The sequence below is a fragment of the Anguilla rostrata genome, chromosome 14 (genome assembly GCF_018555375.3).
Source record: "Anguilla rostrata isolate EN2019 chromosome 14, ASM1855537v3, whole genome shotgun sequence".
NCBI lineage: Eukaryota > Metazoa > Chordata > Actinopteri > Anguilliformes > Anguillidae > Anguilla > Anguilla rostrata.
Window position 1 is genome coordinate 10,728,775 of NC_057946.1, and position 12,221 is coordinate 10,740,995.

Consider the following 12,221-nt stretch of genomic DNA (forward strand, 5'->3'; position numbering starts at 1 on the left):
ATTATTTATTCATACATATATATATTTAGGTTTCCTAAAAACATTACAGCTGCAAGCATCCTAAAGTACTTAGAATTCTACAGCCATTTCAGAAGCGAAATGGCACCAAAAAAAAGTTAGCGATTTATACGTAGTTATTTGATTATATATTGTAGCATTTATAATGTTATGCACGAAAAAAAATGTCCAAATATGCTTTCTGAAAAATCGCCAAACAGGTTTGAACCTCCCTAGCTTTAGTAACACTGCTGCTTCCCATAAGCCGATCACAGCATTTTGAACATGGATAGGGCTGAGGGCTGATCTACATGTGGAGCACCCCTAATAAAATCTGTCCTATAAAAATGTGATTCAGTTAGGAGGCACACAGCACTACATAGTGAGCAAATATAAAACTGACAATATCAAAGCGCTCAAAGCAAAATATTCATTCAAAAGCGAAAGGGGTCACTTTTAGTTGACTGATTATAATGATATTACATATTATTACTTAGTTGAAATTCAGTTCTCGTGCAAATAAAACAGGGAAAAAAACATCGTCACAGTTTTGCCAGTGCCGGCAACAGTCTCTCGTGATCAGAAGTGCCAATGTACACAAGGCTGCCGATAACATATTTGTTTGCCGGAGTCCTGGCCAGGGACGTGTGCCGATTTGCCCGCGCCTCTCTGTCAGACTGTTTGCCGTTTCCTCCGCGCGAGATTCACTCTGACAGCAAACAGATCAGCAGGGATGGGTGAGAAGTGGGCTGACTGGCTGCGAATCGGGTGCCCGGCTCCAAAAAAAACAAAATGTGTCATCCCGCGACACCGCTTCTGGCGGCGTGAGCCAGATATTCACACGAGTGTCTGTTCCTAAAGACGAAGGGGGGGTCGCTGCCATGCAATCTACAGACGTGACCAACCGAAACGGCTCACCACCCAAAACACGCTTTCTGATCAACGTTTAATTCGGTGTTACTTCACGTGACAGACGGCGCTGTGGCAAGAGCAGTTAGGTAGGGGGCCTGGGAATTCAGCGACTCTCTTGCAAATGTTTCACTTCAGATAATACCGCCAAAAAAACTATTGGGAAAAAATAAACATTTGTGATAGCTGTGTGTGTGATTTACTCTTCTGTAGAGTCAAAATTTTAACTGCCACTCAGATGACAAACAGCAACTCTTCTGGAGGCAATCCCTGTAATAGTATTTCATAAACAATTTCTTGCGGGTTCTATCATTGTTTTAAACTATACAGTAAATGCAAAAAAGAGCACTTCAAGTTTCACTGCACACAGAAACATTTTGGGACCATTATTGAGAAGACTTGCAACTGCAAAGACCTCACTGTCAAATTACTGATAAAATCTGATGACTCAAGCCTGATAATCAGCAAAAATATACAGTGCTTAATGAACCACAGCGGACTGTGGAAACTAAAGTCTTACTGTACAATGATTCAGGCCTCTACAGCATCTGCTACAAGCTCTAGCCTTTGTTTCTGCTCACTAGGTCTGCGGACGAACTGGACGAAAGGCGGTTACTTACAGAGACAGTGGAGCTGGGTGTATTGGTCCCATAGCCCGAGGAGGGTAGAGAGGCCAGAGACCAGCGTCGCCCATCAGTCCTGCACACAGAGAATAAAAATGGCAGTGTGTTCAAAAGGCTCTGCCACAGTACAACAATGCAAAAAAAAAAACAGTGTTGTAATACTGACTAATCAGTGATAACAGTTTATTCTGTTCAGAGGGCACTTTTCTCCCTGCTCACAATTCAACTGCGAAGATAAAAACAAATATAACCCATACGGCATAGACACAAGAGATAAAAACGCAGTTTAAGGCAAGAAGATAGTAGAAGTAAAAACAGTGGTGGGGAGCAGAGGTTAAAAATATGTTGGAACACAGAGCTCTAAACAATTTTCTGTGAGTGCTCAATCTGTGGCTACTAATTATACTACCATCATGGTATTCCCATAACTCAGATCCATATAGGTGATTGCTTCCCTGAGGATTTCAAAATGGATATCTAACATCTGACAGGATCACTTCAACATCCTCACATTAGCTTTGACAAAGAGTTTATGTTCTCTAATCTGTGCCTTATTGACACACTTAGCTGCATGTTCGACAAGACTAACAAACGATAATACAGGAAGGAACACAAATATTCACAGGTGGCATTAATCTGTCAGCAAAGAGGATTATGAAACACAATGACAAGTATTAGTTCTTGGAGGGGCATAGCATTTAGTGCTAACAGAGGCACAAACTATATAGTGTAGTGTACATGGACATGCATGTACATACTTAGGAAACATGGGTTTCAGAGTAATTTGAAGCCGAAAGGACACAACAAATGTTAAAAGGGCCAGTCCAAATTTACCTGTCAGACTTGTGGCCATTACTGAGGAATAGCACCAAAGAGTCACAATAGAAATAGGAATTGAACAAGGGGGAGTAAAAGAGGGAAGACAGAAAAAGAAAACTTCATTCCAAGCTGCTTAAGAAACTGGGAGAGAGTCCACACAAACCACAGAATTCAAAAAAAGAGGCGCATGGCTTTCAATATTCTCGCCTTCTTTATCACCAAACTTCTGACAGAATGAAAGAGAACTCTTGACCCTGATTTTCTTTGTTTTCAAATCAAAACATACTGGATCAAGTCAAAACATTTCACATGCTGTCCCCCTTCTTGGTTTTCAAAGCCTTTCAATGCATTTTATTCTGTGCTTTAGACAACAGCAGCAGCTGAGAACATTCCATCAGAGGGTGTTTCATTTAAAGACTCTTTTGTCATTTCCTGAGCTGAGAGGTTTAGACCAAAAGATGAAACTTCATGAAGCTGCAGCTACTGATTATTCTGCTCCAAGACACTTCAATGGAAAATCAGGATCTGCACAGAAGCTACTCTATATGCTGCATATACTGTAGTGCTTATATAGTAGTATAGGCAGGACACTAAAGAGAACACACACTAACAGTTTCTCATTCAGGCACTGAAGATACTGCACAGAACATCGATGCATCTTTTCAGTAAGGACTAGCACTCCGAGGGTGATTATAAATTTGACTTGACATGCAATACATGAATGATGGTAAATATCAATCTGCAATTGTGCTGACAGAAATGATGCAAGCCGTCCCTAAGGTGATGTACTATAATGCCAGTACATTCATTTGTTTGCCATTGCCGACGCAGGACAGAAGTAAGCAAAAATGCAATCATTTTTAGCTTGAATGAGCATGTGAGCAAGAAATATTCACATATACAGTACAACCATTGTGGACTCACTGAGTCCCATCCCATGTTCACAATATTGTGTAGAATACACACAATATGTACCTTGGCAAGGTTTAGTGATGAAGGAAAGCTGGAGCCTTCCCCTTACCCCAAGAGTACTGTACTTTACTACAGGCTGTATCTGGCAGAAACGGAGTGTGCTACAAGGGGAACTACACAATACAGCCGTGCAATTTCACTTACCTTCGGGCAAAGGAGAAATGGGCAGAGGCACTCGGAGAGAAATTTCTTGGACTGTCTTGAGGACTCGTTCCTGCGTGGTTCAAAAACAACATGGGATCAAATTACATCGCCTTATTATTTATTCATTTACTCGCTTAGCAAACACCCTCATCCACGGCATCCTATTATTGTTTAGCGATACAAAAATGTACACAGTCCAATTACACAGTCCTGGTCAAGCACCTTGGCCAAGAATCCAATTATTACCAGACCTACAACAAAGAAGATACACTCCCAGCACTCCAAAAACTTCCAGCCAAAATAATTTCTTTTTTCAATACACGGTACTTATATAGTAGGAACGCAGCTATACAACTGCCGGCACCAACAATAACTCAATTTAATTACTTGTGCTGAAATACACCAGAAATCAGCAGACACTGCAGCCCTCCAGGTCTGAAGTTTGACACCCCTGCTCCACTGCAACAGTGCAATGGTATTGTAAAAACAACAATTATGTCTGTAAATGTCACAATGCAAAATCACCCTCTTAGGATTTCTCAGTTCCACAAAATGTCAAAGGATTTTTCTGGCTGCAAAAAGCACACACAATTAGCCAGCATTGGATTAACACACACAGCTGGTAAGCATTATCACTATCCACCATATTCCAGCAAATTCCTTACAAATGAGTGATTCTTTAATAGGGATAAATACACCAAACTTTGGTAAGGTCAGTAATGGGACTTGGGATCTTTTGCTCCATAAAAGCATACAAAGTATGTAAACTTGACTATTTTTTTATTATTTATGGACAATGTGTTGCAGTCTGCAGGGCGGTCGGCACTCAACCCCTGCACAAATCCCCCAGTGCGACCAGGGATTTTCTGCACTGCGATCCCATCTACCTGCATCCCTCTCTGTCTTCCCAGCTGAACAGAGAGAAAAATAAGGACGGCAGGCCGCCTGCTCCAAAATAAGCAAGAAAGTTCCGTTGTGTTATCCCACCCTCCATCTTACAGCCCTCTGGCAATAAGGTCATACGAGGTGACTCCGAAAACTTCATGTACGTTCAAGTGAACCAGACGTAATGCAAAACAGGCTCCTCCTTCCCCATTCTCCAGTGAAAATATGTCGCGTTCAAATGTCATCGAGGGGTATCTACTATAATTATCCTCTTAATTACTCTCTCCCTTAGAGACTAGGAACTAGTCATTTCTCCCATAAAATAACAGACTTAACTGACAACATGAGGGCATATACCTGTAATCATTGTTAAATTCCATTTTGAATATATACAATATCTGTATTTTCTAATATTGAATATTATCTTTAGGTTACAAAGCAAACCATAGATAGGTATAGATAGATATGAAGGACAGAACTACTGATTCTTTAACTGTCTGTTAAACACTGAGACACCTTGATAAAACATGAAATATCTGTAACAAAAGTTAAACTTGCTATTCTAAATGCAGGAAATGTAGTCAGGAGACCCTCCTCTAGTTCCTCGAGCGATTGCTCATCGGTCTAAGCTCATTCGTGGCTCAATGAATTTGTGTGGTTTTAAGTACACTGGCAAAACTCAAAGCACATACAATGCAGCATATTGAAAGCGGACCGCATACAGTAGCATGTAATAAACCTTCATTAGTATTCTCATGGCCTTCCCAGACCAATTTCTACTGAAATTCATCACTCCAATGCTCTGGGCCCTTTGACACTTCATAAAGAGGAGAAGTCCATTTTATCTCTCAATGGCTCCTGTCTATTTTCCAACCTTCATTTATCACAACTAAATAAAGCTTTTGTTCAAGTTTGAGGCTTGATATTCCTGTGGACAATTTTGGTATTGTCTTATTCCCCCCACCCCCTTCAAGTGACCTTGGGTCTGAGAAAGGCCAATGGCAAAATGGCAAAAACTGGAGTTCAAACCAATCTCTACCACGTGTGAAGCAGAAAAAAGCATAATGACAACACACATCAACATGAGAGATCACTTATTTTCAGGTAATTAAAAAAAGATCAACAGGCCTGTTTTTCCATCTTTATCTAGGCTAATAATTTGCCATTTTCTTTTCTCAACTTTGCACTGTTTCACCACACATTAAAACGCAAAGACAATGAATAATGCTAACAAAAGATTTTTGGCACTACAGGCTACCATAGAAAGCGTCTTTTGTTCCAGTAATATGTTGTGCAGCCCAGTATTAGGCAACATAAGTTTGTTTGGACTATCCAGAGTGAAAAGCACCATTATCTTGGCCTTTCTTCCATTTGTCAAAACAAAATGAATTTAAGGAGGTTTATCTGGCGATTGAGTTCACTTTTTGGCTGAAAGACAGCATGCGAAATGTGATATCCATTTCCTTTGCAGTGGGGAGAGAATCACAGTCGGAAGCACAAGACCATCTTGAAATCTCTTCGCACAAACAAAATGAAGCCAAGACTCCTGCTGGCGCTTGTGTCCAGATACGCGTGACAACCGAAACAAAGTGCCAGCACTGAGACGAGAGAGATGGAATGTTTAAATACCCAAAAAGACCACCAATGGTTTTTAATATCCTACCGATCACCACAGATCTCTGCTTTTTTCTTTGACTTTCATCCAGCCTTCAGAACGAAAAGAAAAAAGGACTGTAGGGACAAAGAATCCCTTCAGCATGACAAATAATCATCCCTTGAAAACAGCAGGTGCTGCCACTGTTACCGCAGGTTTCCGCATACACAAAAACGGATACACACGAGCACATACAAGAATAAGAATAGCAAACGTGGAAAATGTATACAGTGCATTACACTGAAGAAGAATAACAGTCGGTGTTCTTGTGACTGAACAGGAAGTGGTCACTGTACCCACTGTTCATCGCAAATAAAATCTGCACTTTTTTTTTTTTTTTTTTTCCAGAAAATGGCATGGCAAGCCATAGTGTGTGGATTTTAACCCATAATAAGCCCACCTCCTCGCACCAGTCAGTAACTCAGCCTGTAGCACCTCGCAACAAAGCTGTGAAATATGGCGTGAAGATAACTGAAGGGAGACGGGAAGCGAACCAGGTTTAAGATGGGGGGGGGGGGGGGGAGATATAAGCGCCACAAGCTGCTTGCCCGTGAGTAAACGGTGAGTAATTGTCAAGGTGCGTTGTGCTAATGCGGCGGGTGACCTTCAGCACCGCTGGCAAAGCCAAGAGCCTTCCTGCATTCACCCATCTGTGAGCTAATGCCTGGGAGACCTCAAAAAGGAAGAGGGAAGAAGAAAAAAAAAAAACAACAAAACATCCATTTCCCTGTCCATATGTGCAAGATCGGCTTATTACCAGAGCCCAACAGCTTTGGGGGATTTTGTTTGGCAGTTTAACATACAAGACTTGGGCTACGTCCCATCTGACAGCGATTAGGATGTGTGCTTGCTGCCTGATAAAGTAAGCAAAACCCTGGGTCCAACATTAAGGACGTAATTAACTGGATTGCAGCAGAGAGAGTAAACAGTTAATTAGCATAGGAAAACAATAGCGCCCCTCTGACAATAAAGAGGGGTTCCTCACAATTTGCGGTGGTAGCAATCGTAGAGGGGCACATTAGACTGTGATTAATGCCAGCCTTTTAATTGTGCTGTAATTTACGTGCCGCTTATAATGACATATAAGCCATCACTGGCTCAAAGCATGACAGTACACCTGAGGCCGTACTATTGACTAGATCTGGAGCGATGCCAGCAGTGCCCTTTGCTGATTAGTGATGATGATTACAGGTAGGCGCAGTACATCTCACATTGAAATGCTGCATTGAAATCACCATAATGGACCTAATAATGGACCCCATGCTGTTACACCTCATGGTGTACCAAAAGTGGAGAGACAATACTTAATTAATGCTTTTTTTCCCCTTTCATTTTGTTTTGGGATCACCGATATTGCTCTTTACAGGTGCAGTGACTATATCCCCAAATATAATAGGCACGTGTGTAGATAGACTTAGCACAGTAGCCTTAACACAAACGCATTAGTGGTTTTGCAGGTCGTCCGAGTTTTTATGTAAGCCCTGGAGCTGCCTACAGTAGGTACGGTACGCAGTCAACCACAAGATGATCAAAGCAGCCAGCATGATTTTAGTCGATGATTAAACAGAAACCCCCACTAGCTGTGTGCATCGGACACCAGCAAGCTTTTCAGCATTTATTTTTTAATGCATTTTTTTAAAAGGGGTAAATCCCACAATGCCATTTTACATGATATTGATTAAACATTTAGAAGTCAAGAGGGGATTGGAAGTATTTTTGTTTTGGAAGGAAAAGAAAGCTAACCACAACATGACTGCCTATGTGCACACTATTGATTTTAACGCAGCCTTAAGTAATCTACAAGCAAGCTCATGAGGCTATTTGAGCTTCACCACTTCATCAGCTGAGAAATATAATGCATAATGTATCCCTTCTCATTACATGGTTATACAGCACCGCGGCGCCTGAAGTAACACACTTACCTAATCCCATGGCAGTACTGTCTCACTCCAGCTTCATGTACCATTTACCTCATGATTCTTAATTTTTCAGAATACACCTTAAGTTATCAGCTGATCAGCAGGTCCACACGCACTCGGGTACATGGACACAATGGGACCACTGAACGGCAGCCCTCTCTGTCCGTTTCACAGGAGCAGGAAGGAACTCTCTTTGTAAGTGAGGTCGACCCCTCCCTGTTCTATGAAGGCCTGGCTTCCTGCAGGCTCAAACTCCTCCTGTGCAGAACACAATTGCTGAGCGCGACACTGCATCATTGGCACAGCCTTGCAGCAAATGGCAAGACACTTTAATTTTTCGTAGATAGTATGACAATCCAGAAAACCTGTACCCTAATGGTATGGCAATGGGGGACGCCTTTGGGGGATTGGGGACTTCACTATAAAACTCTTTTCACATAATTCAAGTTCACTTTCTGGAGTTATTTTTATGTTATTTCAGTTTTAATGTATGTTTTTGATTGGCCCAACCTGTTTTTGTGTCCAGTCAAGGCTCTTTTAGATACTTACAGAATTTTCTGATGACCTGCCAGATTAATAATGGCTTGAATTGGGGGCTTTAGCATGTTTTTGGCTATAAGCAAGAAAATACACTTCAAGTAACTCCAAAGAAGTATATACAGTGACGTCATGAATCCAGAGGTTGTACGTATGTTTATTAGCTGATTATTTTTCAGAAATTGACATCTAATCTCATTTTATTTTGGAACCATTTGCAATTGCACATGCAACCTGTGACTGCTGTGCCCAAAGAAAGAAATACTGGCATGATATAAAAACAGACATTTGTGTTTACTATTGAGAATAAAAGCTATAACATTGATTTTTCATATGTACAACTATAAATAGATATTGATGAGTATAAGGCCTTGTCATTGCTGGATTTAAATTATAATTTTTAAATCACAAGAATTAAACAGGCCATTTGTTCTGAGTTCAAATGGTGAGTTCTGTGCTGAAACTATTGCATAACTTTCATTTATGGCTAATTTCAATGCTAATATTTCTCATCATCATTGGTTATTCATCTACAGAAAACAAATCTGAAAAAGCTTTTATTCAGGTGACATCAGATAAATAAATGAATAAAGGAAAAATGCTTTGTTAAGACTAGGCACTAAAAGCCTGTTAAAATCTTTATGAGATTAAGAGCCATTTAGCTTTGAAAGCATATTTACTTTAATTGAGACCTGAAAAAAACAGTTCATGACAGGTCATGAACATAACTTATAGTAATGTACTGCATCCTTGCACTAAACACAACCTTGTCAAAACTGCTGTGGTTCTTCTGAGGTGAAATGTCTAGAAAAGGAGCCAGAGGAGGATCTAGCGGGCCACTAATGAGTCAGACACAGATTCTGTTTCAGCCATTGGGTTACCAAACGGCTTCTTCATTTACAATGAACAATGGAATCCATTCAGTGAAGTGGATGCAGACTTACCAATCCTCTCTCTGCACGCAAGTACCATACAACACTCAATATGTCACTGACAGACATATGTAGACGTTTCCAGGCAGGCACACCAGCACGCACACACAAAACAACAAGCACAAAACCGTCCCCTGACCCACGGCGAAACTTTGCAAACTATAGTTTTTGGTTGATTTTATGCGCTCATATACGGCAGTTGGTTGAAAATACACTCCATGCTCCAATCATGATAATGGCAATGACTGTGCTGTGAAGTTTAGGTGGCAAACAACAAGGCTGAATCCTTTTGACGTAATTTACATGGAAACTATACGCTCAGATCACCTAGTTTCACTCACTGTGGCCAAGCGAAATCGATAACAGAAAAATATATAGTTTCAGAAAATATATAACGTTAAAAGATTTAATTCAATCTTCTACTGGGAGTTTTGCCATTTATTGAGGGTGTGACAGAAAATTTCAGTGCCGCTGACTGTAATCGAATGTTTTTCACATTCACCGTTCGATTGAGCAAGTACCATTCACAGTACATTTTTATGGGTTAGTGCTGTCAGATTGTGCTAGCTACTTTACATGAACCTTGTACAGCGATCAATAAAGGTTAACAGCACAGTACCACTTACGTCTTGTCACTTGTACCACCACTGTAATGAACTAAAAAAAGGCTACAAACTACCTTTTCTATGAGAAATGTGTTGTCGAGCTCACGCACATACACTGCTGGCGACATAATAAAGCTCCATTTTTCCCTTTGTACTGTATAGCTAGCTAGCTATGGCACTTCCTCACCTCTGTAACATTATCTGTTTTCCTCCGTGTGTTCATACATCTGTATCGGTGGTTGTGTGTCTGCTCCTACCAGCTGCAGGATATACTCCACTAATAGTTACTAATGGCGATCCGTACAAGCTAACTAGGTTAGCTAAAGTAGGCGAAACGCGAACATGTTAGGGTTAGGTAAAGTAACGTTAGGCGATAAAGCTTTGCTTAAAAATGTTGTGCCGTACCACCTGCGCATGCGTCCTACTAAACGAAGCACCACCTGGGAAAAACAGATACACAGAAAAGGATGGGTATACACAAAAACACACACACAGACACAGACACAGACACACACTTACCTGTGTGCGCAGAGAGGGGGGAGTGCGGTCGAGGAAGCGCTGAAGACTGTCCACTACCAATCAAACTTTTCCTGTTGCTTGTCCTGCAGCTAAGAAAACAAAAACAGAATAAAATTTTCGTCTGAAAAGCAAACGGCAGACAAATTTCTGATAAAAGTGCATGTAGTAACACTGTTTATAAAAATCAATTATTTGAGTGAAGACTATTTTCTGCCTATGCCTATTTATTATACCGCTATACCAACACTCATCACAGATTTACAGCATTTTGTTTCGCTAGCATCAGTTACATTGCATTTCACACAGTGCTTCCATTAGCCATTGCGGTTCAAAAGCAGGCTAACTGTTCACGGCTGCATAGAGGTTCAAGGTCCCCTGACGGGTTGGGGAATGGAACGGCTCGCATGAGTCATACAGGTGGGGGATTATGAAAGGTTGTAAGAACACTAACAATAACAAATGCTGACTCCTCCAGTTTCCTCTCACATTTCAGCATGCCTGCCACACAACTTGGGGAATTCCCACCATTGTAAATGTAACCTTCCCTTCGTCTGCCCTTCCCTTTGTCTGATTTATTCCCGCTCTTTCTTTTTCTACCGAAAGCCCAGCGCTCGCCTTCAGCCTTCCCCCTTTCTGTCGACCGCAAGGACCACCGGAGGCCTCCCTCATTGTTCTCCCAACACTTCTCCTCGATGAAACCGTGCTCCTTTCTTTCCCGTTCCACACCAGCTCCGTGTTTGTGATTTTCATCACCTTGACTACCGTTAATCTTCTTTTTCTCCCTGCCTCCCTACGTCGTCTCTGCCTCTTTACCCAATGTTAAATGACCATTAGTGTTCTGCAGCTAGCCTAATTCTGAAAGGGAGTGAACCATAAAGCTGGCACAATTTGGCTACAGTACATATAATTTAAAATACCCTGCTTTATTCAGCACATCACCACAGGTCAACAGATTAACAATTACCTGCAATTTGGAGCAGCTTTCAAAAACCTAATGTGAAGAACTTTTGTATTAAACACCTGTGCGTTGTGCAAGCAATGCAATTGCAAAGTAGTTAGATCCCTTCAACAAAAAAAAAGCAGACTAACTGAAGACAAATTCTGCTTGCGCTTACCAATTATCAATAAGACTTCTGAAGGGAAACAAGTTAAATTAGAGAACCAAGTCCTCTAAAAAAAAGTGCTGTATACACATTCAGGCTAAAGATGTATGAAATATTTGTTGCTAAATGAAAAAACAAGCTAGTGTGACATTCAGATTTAAAGGGATAGTTTACATTCTGGAGTTTTCTAATGTCATTTCAGTTTTATTGTGTGTTCTTGAGATGTATTTAAAGTGCATAATCATACCTGAATACGTGTATGGTCATCAGAAACTTCTGCAATTATGTAAAACATCCTTCACCTCACACAAAAACTGCCTGGACCAATCAAACATATACAATAAAACTGAAATAATATTCACAAAAACTCAAGAGAGTGATCTAAGCCTTCAATGTTAGACCCATAATTATTTCTGAAAAGAGGCAATACGCACAATGAGGTCACATTCGAAAACTGAAATGTTGACACACATACATTAACTTGAGTACAAAATCATATTGCAGAGACCTGGTAGATGCCAATGGGTCTGTAAATCTCAAACATACATTTTTTTACCTCCAGCAAGAAGCCTGCTCTGAGCGGCTTCCATAATTGTATAAATG

At 40.8% G+C, this 12,221-nt stretch overlaps 1 protein-coding gene across 13 annotated transcripts in view; it reads right to left on the minus strand.

The window, feature by feature from the left end:
* The window catches only part of mast4 (microtubule associated serine/threonine kinase family member 4), a 148,767-nt gene that overhangs the window by 32,706 nt on the left and 103,840 nt on the right, over positions 1 to 12,221 (minus strand). For 12 of the 13 annotated variants that reach the window (XM_064308658.1, XM_064308657.1, XM_064308649.1 and 9 more), the window contains 3 exons: positions 10,516 to 10,604; positions 3,465 to 3,534; positions 1,527 to 1,605 (listed from right to left, as the gene is read on the minus strand). In XM_064308658.1, the coding sequence (XP_064164728.1) occupies positions 1,527 to 1,605; positions 3,465 to 3,534; positions 10,516 to 10,604 (238 nt within the window). Of the gene's footprint in view, positions 1 to 1,526; positions 1,606 to 3,464; positions 3,535 to 7,925; positions 9,034 to 10,515; positions 10,605 to 12,221 lie in introns of those variants that run through there. The other variant, XM_064308656.1, reaches the window with a different exon arrangement.